The sequence below is a fragment of the Chelonoidis abingdonii genome, chromosome 3, assembly GCF_003597395.2.
Source record: "Chelonoidis abingdonii isolate Lonesome George chromosome 3, CheloAbing_2.0, whole genome shotgun sequence".
NCBI classification, from domain to species: domain Eukaryota; kingdom Metazoa; phylum Chordata; order Testudines; family Testudinidae; genus Chelonoidis; species Chelonoidis abingdonii.
This window is the reverse complement of record NC_133771.1, coordinates 192,669,464-192,686,670: the sequence shown is the minus strand read 5'-3', so window position 1 is coordinate 192,686,670 and position 17,207 is coordinate 192,669,464. Positions and strand designations below refer to the sequence as shown.

The following is a 17,207-nucleotide window of genomic DNA, read 5'->3' as shown; positions in this document are numbered from 1 at the left end:
AGGAAATACTCACCAGCAACCACACACCACACAACAAAGACACTAACCCAGGAACCGATCCTTGCAACAAAGCCCGTTGCCAACTCTGTCCGCATATCTATTCAGGGGACACTATCATAGGACCTAATCACATCAGCCACACTATCAGAGGCTCATTCACCTGCACATCTACCACTGTGATATATGCCATCATGTGCCAGCAGTGCCCCTCTGCCATGTACATTGTCCAAACCGGACAGTCTTTATGCAATAAGAATAAATGGACACAAATCAGAGGTCAAGAATTATAACATTCAAAAACCAGTCAGAGAACACATTAACTTCCCTGTTCACTTGATTACAGACCTCAACGTCGCAATACTCCAACAAAAAAACTTCAAAAACAGACTCCAAGGAGAAACTGCACAATTGGAATTAATTTGCAAACTGAACAGTATTAAATTAGACTTGAATAAAGACTGGGAGTGGATGGGTCATTATACAAAGTAAAACCTATTTCCCCATGCTCATTTTTGCCCCTGCTATTACTCACACCTTCTTGTCAACTGTTGGAAATGGGCCATCCTGATTATCACTACAAAAGTTTTTTTTCTCCTGCTGATAATAGGCCACCTTACCTGATTGTTCTCATTATAGTTAGTATGGCAACACCCATTTTTTCATATCCTCTGTGTATATATATATCTTCCTACTGTATTTTCCACTGCATGCATCCGATGCAGTGGGTTTTAGCCCACGAAAGCTTATGCTCAAATAAATGTTAGTTTTGTGAGAGGAATGAGGAGTACTTGTGGCACCTTACAGACTAAGTGACTGGGCAACAAAATGGCAAATGAAATTTGATGTGGATAAATGTAAAGTAGCGTACATTGGGAAAAATAACCCCAACTATACGTACAATATGATGGGGGCTAATTTAGCCACAACTAATCAGGAAAAAGATCTTGGAGTCATCGTGGATAGTTCTCTGAAGACGTCCACGCAGTGTGCAGTGGCAGTCAAAAATGCAAACAGGATGTTATGGAGAATATCTATCCCCTTTTTAATGATTCCTCTTATTTTCTTATTGCCCTCATATAAATCCATAGTACGCCCACATCTTGAATACTATGTACAGATGTGATCTCCTCATCTCAAAAAAGAGATACTGGCATTAGAAAAGGCTCGGAAAAGGGCAACTAAAATTATTAGGAGTTTGAAATGGGTCCCCTATGAGGAGAGATTAAAGAGGCCCCGACTTTTCAGCTTGGAAAAGAGGATACATGATAGAGATAGTGCTTGTCCCATTTGTTTTTTTTAATGCTTGTAATTTAACTCTGTCATTGCATGTTTCTCTTTTTAAAATTTCACTCAGTTCCTTCCAGATTTCAACAGCGTCAGCAATAAAATGGCTTTTTCCCTGCATTTCGTTCAAGGCTACAGAAATAGGCTTCAGGGTACACAGCATACGTTCAACATTTCTCTTAAGCCCACTGTTGAGAACTTTGGCCAGTGCCATCTATTTTTTCACAATTTTGTTCACAAACTGTCATCAGATGGCCAGTTCTTGATATAGTGCTCAAAACAGTCCACTACTTGACTAATGTAGCATGTTTATCTGCGCGAGAGTTTAGACTTGCGTTCCCCCCTCCAGTTCACATTTTCAGAGCAGCTGCTGCAAGTGGTTTGTGCAGAAGTATTTTGCAATTTCAACATATAGCTCTTTATTCTGGAATACTTAAGTCTTTGGCTAGGGGCTGCATCAAATGAGCACTGCAACTGTAATGTTATTAGCTTGGGACTTCTCTTAAATATTTCTTCCTCATCTTGGATACATTTCAAGTGTTGTCTGTGGCCAAGCTGTGCTACAGACATTGAATTTTTTGTCTATGGTAATATGCTTTTACGGCGGCTACTTTGTAAGTATTCTGCTGTGTGCACATTTCCTGATGTATCAGTGTTTTCTGTAAGGAGACATTCCTTCTATTGTTATATAAGCAATACAACAGGATCATGTGTGAATTGTAAAAGGACAATCTGCCTATTTCAGCTATTTATTTTTATCACAACTGCATCTAAATGATAGTTACTCTCGGTTACTAACTACTGTATTTTTGCTCAAACTGAAAATTCAAAGAATAGTCAGAAGAAGACAGGCAGTCCTTAAGAAGAGTATGAAATAAAAGTTTACCACCTGGAAGATTGCATGTTAAGATGTTCCTTTTATCATCTTCAATGCAGCTTTCCTGAGAGGAACACCTCTCATGTATGTTGTTTCATTCAGGAACAGCTTTGCATTTTTGTTGCACTGTTTTGCACAATGCCTGTCTTAGGGTACGTCTACTGCACGATTATTTCGAATTAGCTTAACCGATATTACAAACAGATCTAATAAAACGGTTAGTGCGTCCACAGTGGGATCACGAAATCGATTGTTGCGTCCATGGTCAAAGCTACCATCGATTTCAGGAGCGGTGCACTGTGAGTAGCTGTTCTAGCACTTCCCGTAGTTCCACTTCGGGTTGAGGCACAGATGCCTGGATGAAACATTGCCCGGTGGTGCTGGGTACAGCCTCCCCCCTTGTGAAGCAGCAGACAACCCTTTGTGCGCCTTTTTCCCGGGTGAGCATTGAGCAAACGCATAGCACGAATCATACCCTGAGATCACAACGGTATCCTGACCGTTGTCAACACTCGCGTACTCTCTGCCAGCGCATTCAGTGCGAGAGGGTGACATTTACAGTATCAAGGAATTTATTATTTACTCTATCTTTCACGTGCTGGGGGGGGAAGAGACTGATGAGCTGTTCCGTGAAACACCAAGACTGTATATTAGCTACAGACATTGGCGTCAGCCAGAATAGCAAATAGTTTTCAGAGACTGCTGGGGACTGGTAGCTGTAGTCCTCATTACCCCCTTCTCCCTCCCTCCCTCCTATGAGCTCATCCGTTTGAGATCTTCTGGCTTCCGTTACGTTGTCACGCACCGCTGTGTACTGGAGTAGTTATATTTTTCAAACGCTCTTAGTTTCCTGTTTCTTTAACGAGCTCTGATAAAACAGATTTGTCTCACCATACAGCGATCAGATCTAGTATCTCCCGTAAGGTTCAATGCAGGAGCTACTTTGCATTTGAACTGCATCGCCACCGGTGCTGATCAGAGATGGACACGTGAAAGCCTAGGAAATGTCATTCTAAAGGTCTCGGGCTTTTCCTGTTAGCGGCCTCATCCGAGTTCGCGTTGCACACGCAGAGCGGTCAGTGGTGCACTGTGGTGGACCTCTAGAGACCACATAACTGGTCAATTTTCGTGTCCGCATCGTGAACCTATCCCGCGGGGATAATCCAATACTGTTCTTAGATGCGCTTTACTTCCGTCTGTCTAGGAGAAGTAATTCCGTAACATCGTTTCAGGTGTACCGTGTTCTAACATACATATTAATTGAGAGTCGGGAGCAGGTCTAGCTTAAATCGTAAGTCCCATTATAACGATTTAAATGAACTCGCAGTGTAGCCGTGCCTTACTCCCAGATAGAGGAACTTCATTAAAATATTCCCAAATGGGTTCTTTTATAGCCTACTGCCATTCTAGTTTCCCATCTAGTGAGAGAACTAGTATGGAAGATCTCAAATCAATGAAGGCTACACTCAGACCTCAAAGACTCCTGGACATATGCTTGCTCAAACTGTTTACTTTTGTATCAGAGAGGTAGCCATGTTAGTCTGCGGTTGTAAAAGCAGCAAGAGATCCTGTGGCACCTTATGATACACAGACCTATTGGATGCATCTGATGAAGATAACAGAGAATACATTGCTCAATACCCACGCAAACTCATGCTCCATACACATTGTTAGTTATAATTGTGCTACAGGATCTTTGTAGTTTAACTTTTGTTGCTCTGATGTCTCTCCTTCTCAGCTCATTTGTCCGAGACAATATTCTCCTTGTCCAATGTTCATCTGCCCCCAATTAAATCTCTATCCTTAACTTTTTTGAAACTTTGACTGTTAGACTTCGAGAGAAGGAGAATTGACTCTGTGTGCCACAAATTTGCACAGGATATAGGTTAGGTCTGTTATATCTCACCCTCTCTATATTATTTAAAAACATTTTTGCTGTTAACAACTTGTTATCTCTGGAGAGACAAATCCAGTTTGAGAATGCAGAACTAAGCATCTCTGGCATATGATGGCCAACACCTACAAAATCTCCACCAAGCATTTCTCAAAAACTACAATACCGCGCACGAGAAATTAGGAAACAGATCACAGAACCAGACGCATACCCAAGAAGCCTCCTATGATCAAGTCAAGATCACAGAAACCAACAGGACTCCACTGCTCATCACAATACAGCCCCCAGCTAAAACCCTCCAACGCATCATCAGGGATCTACAACCATCTGGATCTGATCCCAATTTCAAGGTCTTGGGTGCAGGCCAATCCTTGCCCACAGACAACCTGCACTGAAACGTATTCTCACAGCACTGAATCCGTACCATAGTAACTCTAGCTCAGGAACCAATCATGCAACAACCTCGATGCCAACTTGCCCACATATCTACACAGCAACACACATCACAGGACCTAACCAGATCAGCCATACATCACTGGTCATTAAGCTGCACGTACCATAAGTACAGTATATATACATCTCATAGCCAGCAATGCCCTCTGTCTATGTACATCAGCAACTGGACAGTCACTACGGAAAAGGATAAATGGACACAAATCAATATCAGGAATGGCAATAATATACAGAAACGTGAGAGAGCATTCAGCTCCTGGCCACACTATAGCGACCTAAGGTGGCCATCGTGATGTGCAAAAAACTCAGGACCAGACTCTCAAAGAGAAACTGCTGAGCTTCAGTCATCTGCAAATTTGACACCATCAGCTCTGGACTAAACAAAGACTGTGAATGGCTTGCCAATACGAACCAGTTTCTCCTCCTTGGTTTTCACACCTCTACTGCTAGAACAGGGCCCCATCCTCCTGATTGAACTACCTCGTTATCTCTAGCTTGCTTGCTAGCATATATTATATATATATAACTACCCTGGAAATTCCACTACCTGCGTCTGACGAGTGGGTATTCACCACGAGCATCACGCTCCAAAACGTCTGTTAGTCTTATAAGGTGCACAGGATCTCTGCTGCTTTTACAGATCAAGGTACTAACATGGCTACCCCTCTGATACTTGACTTCCCTTTATATCACTTGTACAGTGCTAGGACTGAACTAAATATTCAATTCAAAAGGACATTGAACTGTAAAATGGCTTTAAAGTTAGGTTTTGGAATAAACCTGTTATGATCAATAGTAATTCTATGAAGTCTTATAGGGTTTATTTTTAGAAGTAACTATTCCTCTGCAGCACTGAGAACTGCAGTGAGCTATACTGACTTCATTAAGTTAAGCAGCAGCAAAAAGTAATCATTAAAATAGGATGTTAATTTATACATGGCCTATGAAAAGCTTACGTGACTTTACACTTGCAAGGTAACATCCCAGAAATAGGGCCCCAGTAAGAAGGCAACTTACATTCAGTTTAGTACTTTCCTTTTTAAACTATACAAATTAATCCTGTTCCCCACACTTAGTTCCAGCAAAGTAGGTATTATTCCCATTTTAAAGGTGGGAAATAGAAGGGATTGCCAAGATGACAGCCTCAATACAGCTGAGATTAAAACTGAGTTCCTGGCTCTTCTCTCTCCTCCTTACACCTTTTTTACCCCTCCCCTACCTCACCAGAGTTGGAGACCTCCTGGACCATGACCAGAGAGACTGGGTGGATCCCCTGATGCTGGCTCAACACATGGGGCTCTCTGCCCTTCATGGAGGTGAGGGCAGCCTTACTGCCCACTGCTCGGGGTTTACCTCGACCAGGTCCTGCACCCCTGGCTCTCTGAACCTTTTCATTGGGCCCCTACCCTGTGAGGACCTGCAAACCCCGCCCCCCCCAGACCATCCCACCTGTACACTGTGAGATGGCTGAATGATTTGCAGCTGGTTCGCCTCTAGACTGTGCCAAGGAAACACCGGTATATGCTCATGCTTCATTTCCTCACCCTTGTGTCTCACCCCCATATGAGTATTGCTCAGGCATGCAAGAGTGAAATCAGGAAGGCGAAATCCCACTTAGAATTGCAGCTAAAAAGGATGTTAAGCGTAACAAGAAGGGTTTCTTCAGGTATGTTGGCAACAAGGTGGTGGTTAAGGAAAGTGTGGGCCTCTTACTGAATGAAGGAGGCAACTTAGTGAGAGAAGATGTAGAAAAAGCTAACGTACTCAATGCTTTTTTTTTTGGCTTCTGTCTTCATGAACAAGGTCAGCTCTCAGACTACTGCACTGGGCAGCATAGTATGTGGAGGGGGTGACCAGCCCTTTGTCGAGAAAGAAATGGTTCAGCACTATTTAGAAAAGCTGGACAAGCACAAGTCCATGGGGCCGGATGCGCTGCATCCAAGGGTGCTAAAGGAGTTGATGGCTGTGATTGCAGAGCCATTGGCCATTATCTTTGAAAACTCATGGCGAGCGGGGGAGGTCCCAGATGACTGGAAAAAGGCTAATGTTGTGCCCATCTTTTAAAAAGGGAAGGAGGGGGATCTGGGGAACTACAGGCCAGTCTGCCTCACCTCAGTCATTGGAAAAATCATGGAGCAGATCCTCAAAGAATCAATTCTGATGCACTTAGAAGAAAGTGACTTGACTTTAGCAAAGCTTTTGATACTGTCTCTCACAGTATTCTTGCCAGCAAGTTAAAGAAGAATGGACTATAAAGTGGTGTGACAAAGTTCCTCCTTTACATTGGTGGGTCCTGCATTTATTGGCGGATTTGCTCACCTCAGTGATCTTCCCCTCTGGTGGAACACACAGTCCTGGGTCAAGTCTCTGTGTCTGATCAGGAGTTGCAAGGTTTGGGGGAACCCAGGCCCGCCCTCTACTCGGTTCCAGCCCAGGGCCCGTGGATTGCAACTGTCTATAGTGCCTCCTGTAACAGTGCAGGACAGCTACAACTCCCTGTGCTACTTCCCATGGCCTCCTCCAAACACCTTCTTTATCTCACCACAGGACCTTCCTCCTGGTGTCTGATAACGCTTGATTGTCTGTAATTCCTCAATCCTCAGTAGCACACCCTCTTAGTCTCAGCTCTTACACACGCTTTCCTCTTTGCCTGACTGGAGTGAGCTACTTTTTTAAACCCAAGTGCCCTGGTTAGCTGCCTTGATTGGCTGCAGGTGCTCTAATCAATGTAGCTATCTCCACTGCCTTCTAGAAGGATCGTTAATTGGCCCCCAGGTGCCTTGATTAACCTGGAGCAACTGCCATTTGGGTTACCATGGTATAGGAATTTGGTTTAGTTCTAGGGCTAACAATACCTTCTCAGTACTTCACTGTAGCCATCTGGCCATTGGCCATCACAGAGGACAGAGGCTGGCCTAGCTCGTTCAGACTCACAGGTAGTGATTCAATGGGCTCCGTCCTACGTTGGCAGCTGCTTCAAGCGAGTGCCCCAAGAGTTGGTCCAGGGCCAGTTTTGGTTTGCAATATTTTTCAATTAATGATTCGACGGATGGCAGAGATTTCACCCTCAAAGCAAGTTTGCAGATGAACTGAATTTGGGAGGGTAGTAGATATGCGTAGGGGGTAGGGGAGAGGATGGTCAGAGGGACCTAACCCAATTAGAGATTGGGCGCAAAAGAAATCTGATGAGTTAACAAGGGATAAGTGCACGAGTCCTGCACTTAGCATGGAACTCCCATGCACTGGCTAGAGAAACTAGGGGAATGGGTGCTGGCAGCAAGTTTCTCTGCAGCAAAGGAACCTACGGAGTTCGTGGATGAGAGCTGGATGAGTCAACAGTGTGCCCCTTGTTGGCCAAGAGGGCTACACAGCAAATTTGGGCTGTATCAGTAGAAGTTTTGCCAACAAATCGGGGAACATCGTCATCCCCTCTATTGCGACATTGGTGAGCCTCTCTGGGTACTGTGTCAGATGTGGGCCCCATGCTACAAGGATGTGGAAAAATTGGGAGAGTCAACGGTAGAGGCCAACAAAAATGCTGCTGGGGCTGGAGCAGCATGACTTTCTGACAGAGCTGAGGGAACTGGGATTAGTAGTCCTGCAGAAGGAAGATCAGAGGGGGATTAATAGTGCTTTCTACTACCTGAAAGGGGGTTACAAAAGGATGGATATAGACCTGTTCCAGTGGTACCCTGATGACCAGAATGGGAGTATGGTCTCAAGTTGCATGGGGGAGTTTAGGTTGGATATGTAGGAAAACTTTTTCACTAAGGAGTGGGTGAAGCAACTGGATGGGTTACTAGGGAGGGTCTTGGAATTCTCCTTCCTTAGAGGTTTTTAGATCAGGTTTGACAACGCCTTGGCTGGAGATGATGTAGTTGGGGATTTGGGCCTGGACCTCCTGGGTCTTCAACGCTTGATATCCGAATTCTATGAATCTATTACCACGCACTGTGAGGGCGGTAACCCAGTAGACCAGCCTATATTCTCATCCTAGTCCAAGGCCTGCTGGGGATAATTGTGGACAGCCCATCTGTAGCCGTGAGTAGGGGCATGAACTCTTGACAACAGTCATCAATCTCTGAGCCTGCCCCTTTGCGGTGTGAGGGAGACCCTGGTGCATGTATACCTTGAAGGTTGCAGCGCCTCGTTCCGCACTCCTCTGCACACCAATTTGCTGCCCCCTCCCCTTGTCCTACAATCAACTCGCTCCATAAGTCCATGGCCCACAATCTTATAGAGCCACGCTTGGGCCAAAGGGCCATCTACAATTACGGGGAGAGGATGTTGGCTGGGGGGGTCTTTTGCAATGTTGGGCTTATTATTTGGTTCCCACGTGTTCTCGACTTGGCAGTACTGGTTCCCTGTTTGACCCTTTACCCACTCACCCTGTTTACTTTTTGGTTGTTCCTGTTATTTGAGTTTCGGACTTGTGGATCCTCCACTAAGGTTGGGGAGGGTCCTTTAATAAGGGGCAGGGCTTGTGCCCCCAGCCGTTCCTCGGAAACCCAACAGACCATCAGTCTGGCTGATTTGAGGGAATATATTTGCTGAAATCTCCTGAAGGAGGATGCATGAGGTAGGTCACCGGAAGGAAAATAAATGTACAGCACTGCAAAAATCTGAGGGCTGGTTTTTTTTTTTTATTAACACAGATACATTTACTTGTCTTCTGGTTTGTTGAAGCAGTATGTCAGGCAGCACTTGCCACAGTAATGTCTGTCAAAGTGACTGGCCATAAAAACTCCAGCCCCGCATTCCTCAGAGGGGCACTCTCGGCGCAGGCGACTGATTTTACCATTCTCATCCACCTATAAAAGGAAAGGCTCCATAAGTAATGTTATATCTTTCTTGATACACCTTGCCTCAAGGTGCCACTAATTCCTCAATTGTAAGCAACAGAAGAATGGCTTATCAGTTAGAAAGATCACAACTCAATCTGTTGCAGACATACGATTTACGATTCCAGGCATCAGTTTTCACCAGTGCAACCAGCTTCCAGGTGAGCCTGCCCTAAGTTTACAAACTCAAACTATTCTGACCAAAATTAGAAATATTTGATTACACCAGCCACTTTCTCTTCATATTTACAAAATTTATGTTTGTGAATACGAACAGGTTCACAAAGCAGCCCCAAAAAAGCTTCGAGGAAGTTTACTGCTTTTACAAGTTCTGTGCTTTCTCCAGTTACTCACCTATGCAGATATAAAGAAAGCCACCTGGAAACTACAGCTTACGGATTCAGTAAACTTACATCAAGGGATGTATTAAATACCTACATGCTTATTACTGGTGATGATACAGCTCAAACTCCCCTTTCTATCAAGGAGTTACTCTTACCTTGTAATATTTAAGGACAGCAAGCTTAACCTTCTTTCTCTTATGCTTGTTCTTCTTGGGGGTAGTGTAAGACTTCTTCTTTCTCTTCTTAGCACCACCACGAAGTCTCAGTACAAGGTGAAGAGTCGATTCCTGTTAGTAAAACAAAGATAATACAGTAGAATGAGACAACTTGGTTACAAAACATGCAAAATAGTAGCAGCCTTCAAACAGAGTTTTGTTTTTTTTAAAAACACTACACATACAGTGATCTGTCTCACCAGAACATCTCAAGTCCAACCACTAAGTACTAGTGCTTAGTACAGAGAAATTCTGAGCAGTGTCAAGTGAGCAAAGAGTTTGCAATTTAACAAGCTGTAGAAGTCTTGCGCATGCTCTCATAAGAGAATAGATGATTGCAGTGTTTTGTTTCAGTGACTTAATTCACCCCAAAAAACAACTGTCAATACACTCAGCTGGAAATGCTGTCATAGATCTAGTTAGAATATGCCCATACTTCTGTTTAGATCAAGTTACTAAGCTTAACTAATGTGTTCCAGCCCCTCTGGGACAGTACTATGCTCATCATTATACTCGTAAGCTTCCCCTTCCTACAGGAGGAGAGCTGGCTCTCATGAAAATATGCTTGGAGTGTGAATATAATGTAACTGGAATATGCTTTATGTAAAAGGTCGCTTGTATAAGCTTTGTAATTATACTGTAATCTATTGTTTGTGTTCCTCCTATTTCTATGTATGTATCATTCTTGTATCTAAAACTAGAAATATAAAGTTAACTCTGAGGTTCTATGGTAATTATACAAAGTGTGGGCCATTAATAGTGGTTTAGAATCTTGATGGCTCCTACTGACCAGGACAATTAGTTGTAAATGGCTGTTTACTTGTAAGCCTTCCTGTGAGTCAGGCCAGAAAGAATGGAGCCTTGGGGTCTCACAGGACATGTGCCCATGTCACCTGGTACTGGAATCCATCTTAAAACTGGTGCTTTTCCATTTAGGAGGAGGGGTGGGGACCTAGAGACACAAAAGATTCCTGTCTTGTGCCAAAGCCGTAAAAGGGGGTGGAACAGAACACAAAGGGGGCTGCAGTCATGAGAAATCCCCTAGTTACCACCTGAGCTGGAAATAACAAGAACTGTACCTGAGGAAAGGCACAGAAGGAATCTAGTCTGTGAAAAAAGCTTATTGGAACATCTCTGAGGGTAAGATTTACCTATATTCACTTTCTTAGACTTGCATGTTTTGTTTTATTTTACTTTACTTGGTAAAATATTTTGTTCTGTTATTACATGAAACCACTTAAATCCTACCTTTTATACCTAATGAAATCACTTTTGTTTATTAGTAAACCCAAAGTAAGTGATTAATACCTGGGGGAAGCAAACAGCTGTGCATGTCTCTCTATCAGTGTATAGAGGGCAGACAATTAAATTAGTTTATCCTATATAAGCTTTATACAGAGTAAAATGGATTTATTTGGGATTTGCATCCCATTGAGAGCTGGGTGCCTGGAGACAGGAATATCTTCTGAGTGGTTTTCAGTTACAGCCTGCAGCTTTGGAGGTGTGCTTCAGACCTGGGTCTGTGTTACAGCAGACTAGCATTGTCTGGCTCAACAAGGCTAGATGTAGTTTTAGCACATCAGGTGACGGTCCCAAGGGGGCCTCTGTGACTGAACCCGTCACAATAGGGTTGCACACACTTGGGAGCTTCTGCAATTCTTCATTATACTTAGGGCCCTACCAAATTCATGGCTGCGAAAAATGTGTCATGGAACAAGAAATGTGGTCTTTTGTGCGCTTTTACACCCATACTATACCGATTTCATGGGGAAAACCAGCATTTCTCAAATTGGGGGTCCTGACCCAAAAGGGAGGAGGAAGAGCACAAGGTTATTGGGGGGAGTGGTGTGTGTCAAGAGTGTTTCATGACACTGACACCCTCACTTCTGCTCTGCCTTTGGAGCTGGGCGACTGGAAAGTGTTGGCCAGGCACCCAGTTTTGAAGGAAGTAAGGAAGAAGTAATAATATACCATGTCACTCCCCCAGCAGCAGGGCAGAAGTAATACTATACCATGCCACCCTTACTTCTGCATTGTTGACTTCAGAGCTGGGCGGCCGGAGAGTGGCAGAGGCTGACTGAGGGCCCAGCTCTGCAGGCAGCAGCTCTGACTTCAGAGCTCAGCTCCTGGCCAGGAGCCGCCGCTTTCCAGCTGCCCCGCTCTGAAGGCAGCGTTGCTGCCAGCAGCAGCACAGAAGTAAGGGTGGCAATACAGCAACCTCCCCAACACCACCACATAGCCTTGTGACTCCCCACCCCCACAACTCCTCTTTGGGTCAGGAGCCCCTACAATTACAACATCTTGAAATTTCAGATTCAAATAGCTGAAATCATGAAATTTACGATTTAAAAAATTCTATGACTGTGAAATTGACCAAAATGGACCATGAATTTGGTAGGGCTCTGATTACATCGTATCCCGTCTCTGGAAGATACACACCTTTTGAATATTGTAGTCAGACAGCGTGCGTCCATCTTCCAACTGCTTGCCAGCAAAAATAAGTCGTTGCTGATCAGGAGGAATTCCTAATGGAAAATTAATCAAGATTAAATAGAAAAATCTACTCACATTTCCTATAAGAGTAGAGTCAAAAGCAATGCTGACTAGAGAAATAAAATTTACAGAACATAGATGGCAGGATACGAAGATACACTTACAAAACTTTTCTGTAAGTAAAATTTAATTTTGATACCAGTGACCATACTATCAGATTTCTGGGGAATGATATTTGAGGTAAGCTACCCTTTATCTAAAGGAGAATGATCAGAGTAGGGAACACAGGAGTCCAAAAACCATTTAACTTACCTTCCTTATCCTGGATCTTGGCCTTCACATTTTCTATAGTATCAGAAGGCTCAACCTATTATTAAAGAAGTGGAAAACCACTGTTAAAACTCTGAACTAGAATTATATCAGCTACATACATTATGAAATTTTGTCAGTGAAAGCTACAGGCCATATTTTCTAAGGAGCATCAAGCAAATACTATTTCTTTGCAGTGACATGGTCATTTGCACACAATGATGTACAAAAACAGAAGCTGTGTCTCAAACTCTGGACCCAAATTTTAAGTCTTTCAAGCAACAGACAAAAACAGCTTCGATATTAAGCTCAAACATAAGAAACTTAATTTGTATATTCTATTTCAAGTGACAGTAAAAGTCTTCTACATGCACATATCAGCCCCATAACTTCATTTACAAGACTCTTAAGACCAAAATTATACTTTCAAGATGCCTCATGAGTCTGAAATTCTCCTTCCTATATTCATGAAACGACCTGGAGAAGAGCTCTGCATGTTGGGGAAGATTACAATGATGCCTTACAAGTTTGTAAATTAATGGGGCTTTATTATATTCTCATTGCATTTAGTTTATACATTTGACAGTACTGTTCCTAATCAATGTCTCCTCCCCCGGGAGATATTTTAGGGTGTTCCTGGTGGGCTTTCCCGTTCTGTGCCTCCTTATGCAAAAGGAGCCGCCTCATACGAAGTTTCAAAAAACAAAGCCACCCTTGCCCGAGGGCCGAGCCAAGCCCTGGCTGGCAGCGGCGAGAGGCGCCCCGGCCGCGCGTCGTTGCGCTCCGCGGGGAACTGCAGCCGCGTCTCCAGGAGAGCTCGGCCCCTTGCCCCACGCCCACGTCCCCTACGGACAGACACGGGCCATGTGCGCCTAGGGGGCCACCATTCCCACCCAGGGCGCCTACAGATGGGGGAGTTATGGCGCATGTTCCCTCCGACCCCCGCGCAGGACTCCTCTAGGCGCGGGGGAAGGTGCATATCCCCCCGCCCCACGCACACAGGGGCCACTGCTAGGGGAGGGGGCACCCCCACTCCCGGGCCGGGCGGCCCCTGGCGCACTCACCTCGAGGGTGATGGTTTTCCCGGTCAGGGTCTTCACGAAGATCTGCATGGCGCGGCTGGCACCTGCGGGCAACGGGAGCGCGGTCAGATGAGCACGCGGCGAAGGGAGACGCGAACACTCCCCACCAACCTGCTCTCGGAATGGCGGAGGCCGGAAAGAGAGCCCAGCTCGGCCCGCACGGGGTTTCCAACCTAGGGAGAGGAGGGGCCTCCAGGCCTGCGCACCACTGCGTGCGTGACTACAACTCCCAGCATGCACCGGGAGTGTGGTCTCCATGTTGGCTTGCAGGGGGACGTCTGAAAGGGCTGATGGGAGTTGTAGTCGGAAGTTGGGCGCGCAAGAGGGGAAGAAACTACTTTTTCCACAATGCACCTGACCGAACTCCTCCCTTCCTCCCTCCGTCCGCTCCTATAGAGCGTAGTTCCCCGCAACGGTCGTTGCGGCCGAGCGGGATGCGAATGGGGTCTGTGCTGTGCTCCAAAACGCCGGCGCGGGCCTGACCCCTCCCCCCAGCGTTGGCTGCGGGCTCCCTTTTGGTTTCTACGGCGGCGGTGCGGCTAAGGCAGGAAGGAGCAGCGAGGTCGCGTTGTGGGGTGATGCGGGCACTGCCCGTCCCAGCAGAATAGAAGTGGGGTTGCTGCTCGGGAAAACCTGGGGCTCTCAACAGGCGTAGCAGGAAAACATGGCTGGGCCAGGGCACATTCAGTTCGGCTAATGCGGGACTTCTGGGAAATGCCAGAGAGGTGTTCAGAAATAGATGCAGGGATTAGACAGGTTGACCTAGGAGCTTTAGGGCTTGTCTACACTACCTGCTGGATCTGCAGGCAGCAATCAATCCAGCGGGGGTTGATTTATCATGTCTAGTCTAGATGCAATAAATTGACTGCTAAGCGCTCGCCCGTCAACTCCACCAAGCTGAGAGGCGCAGTCGATGGGAGAGTGCCAGTTGTCAACTTACTGTGGTGGCTTCATTGCAGTAAGCAGGTCCAAGTATGTCAACTTCAGCTATGTTAGTCACATATTCACGCATAGCTGAAGTTGTGTAACTTACTGTAGATCGATTTCTCTCCTCCTTCCCCCTGTGTAGACCAGGCCGCAGACTACTTGGATAATGTGTTCTTTTACACTTGATTTGTTTGGTCAAGTGAAGTTAATGTATAAATTAAGAAAAAGCCTATTTTATCCGGTACCGTCTTTCCTCCCACCGCTCCACATGTAGACCACTCTAGTTGGGCAGACACATGTTGCCAGGTGCAATCTCAGAAGACATTAGGGCTCCATGGATGTGGAAAGCCACCAGTGTGGAGCAACTTGCAGACTCAGGGTCTTTTGTAGCACAGCAGAGATGACATCCACAATGGCCCTCTGATTAGTATCACCCCCAAGTGCCAGATGCAGAGAAAAATGGCTGGATTTGGAAGTGATGGTAGGGAAATGGTTACAAACCACATAGGAAAGAAACAGAGAACAGATGTTCACAAGATGTAATAGTTTATGTGGAAATAGTAAAAAAAATACTTGTCTCTTTTAATAATGAAATATTTGATGGTAAGTGTTAATAAAGAGCCAGAGAAGATGAAGAATAGCGCCACTTGACACATGAGTTGGTGTCTCATTTATACTACGTTATTTTAACAGTGTCATCTTTTTGTTTAGGTTTTGACTGAAGCATTTACTTCTCTTGAAGAAAAGAGGGAATCAGGCTTAAATTTTCTGTAAGAAAGGAAAGTGTTGCTTTTCAACCATGTCCACCCATAATATTGGACTGAGCAAACATTCCATTCTCCCTCCCATTGTTCCTGACAGTGATAAGAAATTTTTAGACAGTATACAAGGATACATCATTACAGAAATTGAAAAAGTGGGTTGTACAGAACAAGGACCAGCTGAGGAGTATTATATTATATACAGTAATGTTTTTGACAAGGTAACAAAACACTATAGGAAAATATTTTCTATGTAAACAAGCAGTGGAAAGGGCTGCCAATCTTAGATGCACTGACAAACAGGAAGTGTTGTGTGTAATTTTTTTAAAACGTGACTTTAGATCAGGGCTCGGCAACCTTTCAGAAGTGGTGTGCTGAGTCTTCATTTATTCACTCTAATTTAAAGTTTCACATGCCAGTAATACATTTTAACATTTTTAGAACGTCTCTTTCTATAAGTCTATAATATATAACTAAACTATTGCTGTATGTAAAGTAAATAAGGTTTTTTAAATGTTTAAAAAGCTTCATTTAAAATTAAATTAAAATGCAGAGGCCTCCCCGACTGGTGGCTGGCACCCGGGCAGTGTGAGTGCCACTGAAAATCAGCTTGCGTGCTGCCATTGGCACGCGTGCCATAGGTTGCCTATCCCTGCTTTAGATCAAAAACCTCAAAGGTATTTGGCCTAGTCAATGAAATCAATGGAAGTTAGGATTCTAAATACCTTTGAGAAGCTGGCATGCAAGAGTTTGGCTTGACAACCCTGAAGACTGAATACCTGTTTTCATCCCCAAGACAGATGCAGCACTGGAAGCAGCAGTTTAAGCTTCCTCACCAATGTATTTCATCTCTGACCTGGAAATACTGGGTTTAGGGTGAAAGAGTATGCCTATGGAGACAGTGCTACAAGGCCAGATTCTCCCCCATATTAGGGCAATTTTGTGCTGCTCTGGTATTTCAGAGCTGCCCTAAAACAAGCATAGACTGCAATTATGCATGGATTACATTGTATGATCTCTCTACACTATAGAGTCTTTATAATGGCTTCTATGCCACGTCCTTCCTTGCCGTTAGCCCAAGGGATATCACTGAGGGAAGAGGATGGGAGCAGGGTGGATAAAAATCAATTATTTAAAAAAAATCAATATTTAAAGGGCCAATGAAAACAAAAATAGTAAGTTGCAAACAAACTTCTTTGCCTACATTACGAACAAATTACTGAAAGAACTGTTAAAATAGTGAATATTTAAAAATCACTTAGTGGCATTTTTACTGTTTTTGCATCTCATTTTGAACAATGAAAATTATCTTCACTTTTGTTTATAGTCAGTTTTTCTTTCAGATTTTTAGTGTTGCAACATTTTGATTTAAAAAAACTTCAAATGAATGTTTGAGAGAGAGCTCCAATATATCTACATATATAGTAATATGTCTTGTAAATCTAAAGTAAATTCTCTATACAGTGGAGTAACAATCTTATACACTGTAAATTCATCACTAACAAAGTTTCTATTTATATAATGAAAATGCTCAAAAATTGATTTTTTTTTGCACTTTGTACTTTCAGACAGGGATAAAGTAGTTGTTGGAACTTGTTCATTACCTCCTTTGTAGCTAAAAGCCTATTTTGTGAGAGTGCAACACCAATGAATGTGTTTGTTTGCCAGAGCTGTGGGTGCAGCTGAACTGGCCACATGGGGTATGTGGATGACTGCACAGGCTTCCA

At 44.2% G+C, this 17,207-nt stretch overlaps 2 protein-coding genes across 4 annotated transcripts in view; one reads left to right on the top strand and one right to left on the bottom strand.

Moving 5' to 3' along the window:
• Positions 1-9,143: 9,143 nt before the first annotated feature.
• RPS27A (ribosomal protein S27a) lies at positions 9,144-13,954 on the bottom strand. Its single transcript, XM_032773303.2, has 5 exons — positions 13,775-13,954; positions 12,714-12,768; positions 12,348-12,433; positions 9,849-9,980; positions 9,144-9,319 (listed from the first exon to the last, which is right to left on the bottom strand). The coding sequence occupies exons 1-5, from the start codon at positions 13,820-13,822 to the stop codon at positions 9,170-9,172; spliced, it is 471 nt and encodes a 156-aa protein (XP_032629194.1). The 5' UTR covers positions 13,823-13,954; the 3' UTR covers positions 9,144-9,169.
• A 262-nt stretch (positions 13,955-14,216) lies between these two features.
• The window catches only part of CLHC1 (clathrin heavy chain linker domain containing 1), a 29,685-nt gene continuing 26,694 nt past the window's right edge, over positions 14,217-17,207 (top strand). The window contains exons 1-2 of one of the 3 annotated variants that reach the window (XM_075064422.1): positions 14,217-15,322; positions 15,431-15,701. In XM_075064422.1, coding sequence (XP_074920523.1) covers positions 15,519-15,701 — 183 coding nt within the window. In that variant the 5' untranslated portion in view covers positions 14,217-15,322; positions 15,431-15,518. Of the gene's footprint in view, positions 15,702-17,207 lie in introns of all 3 variants that reach the window. The other 2 variants (XM_032773299.2, XM_032773300.2) reach the window with 2 other exon arrangements.

Excerpts from the sequence above, each read along its gene's own strand:
- RPS27A (XM_032773303.2), bottom strand. The coding sequence starts at position 13,822 with ATGCAGATCTTCGTGAAGACCCTGACCGGGAAAACCATCACCCTCGAG. Across the intron at positions 9,981-12,347 it reads CTGACTACAATATTCAAAAG|GAATCGACTCTTCACCTTGT; the intron begins GTGTGTATCTTC and ends TTTTACTAACAG. Across the intron at positions 9,320-9,848 it reads CTGTCCTTAAATATTACAAG|GTGGATGAGAATGGTAAAAT; the intron begins GTAAGAGTAACT and ends TTCCTTTTATAG.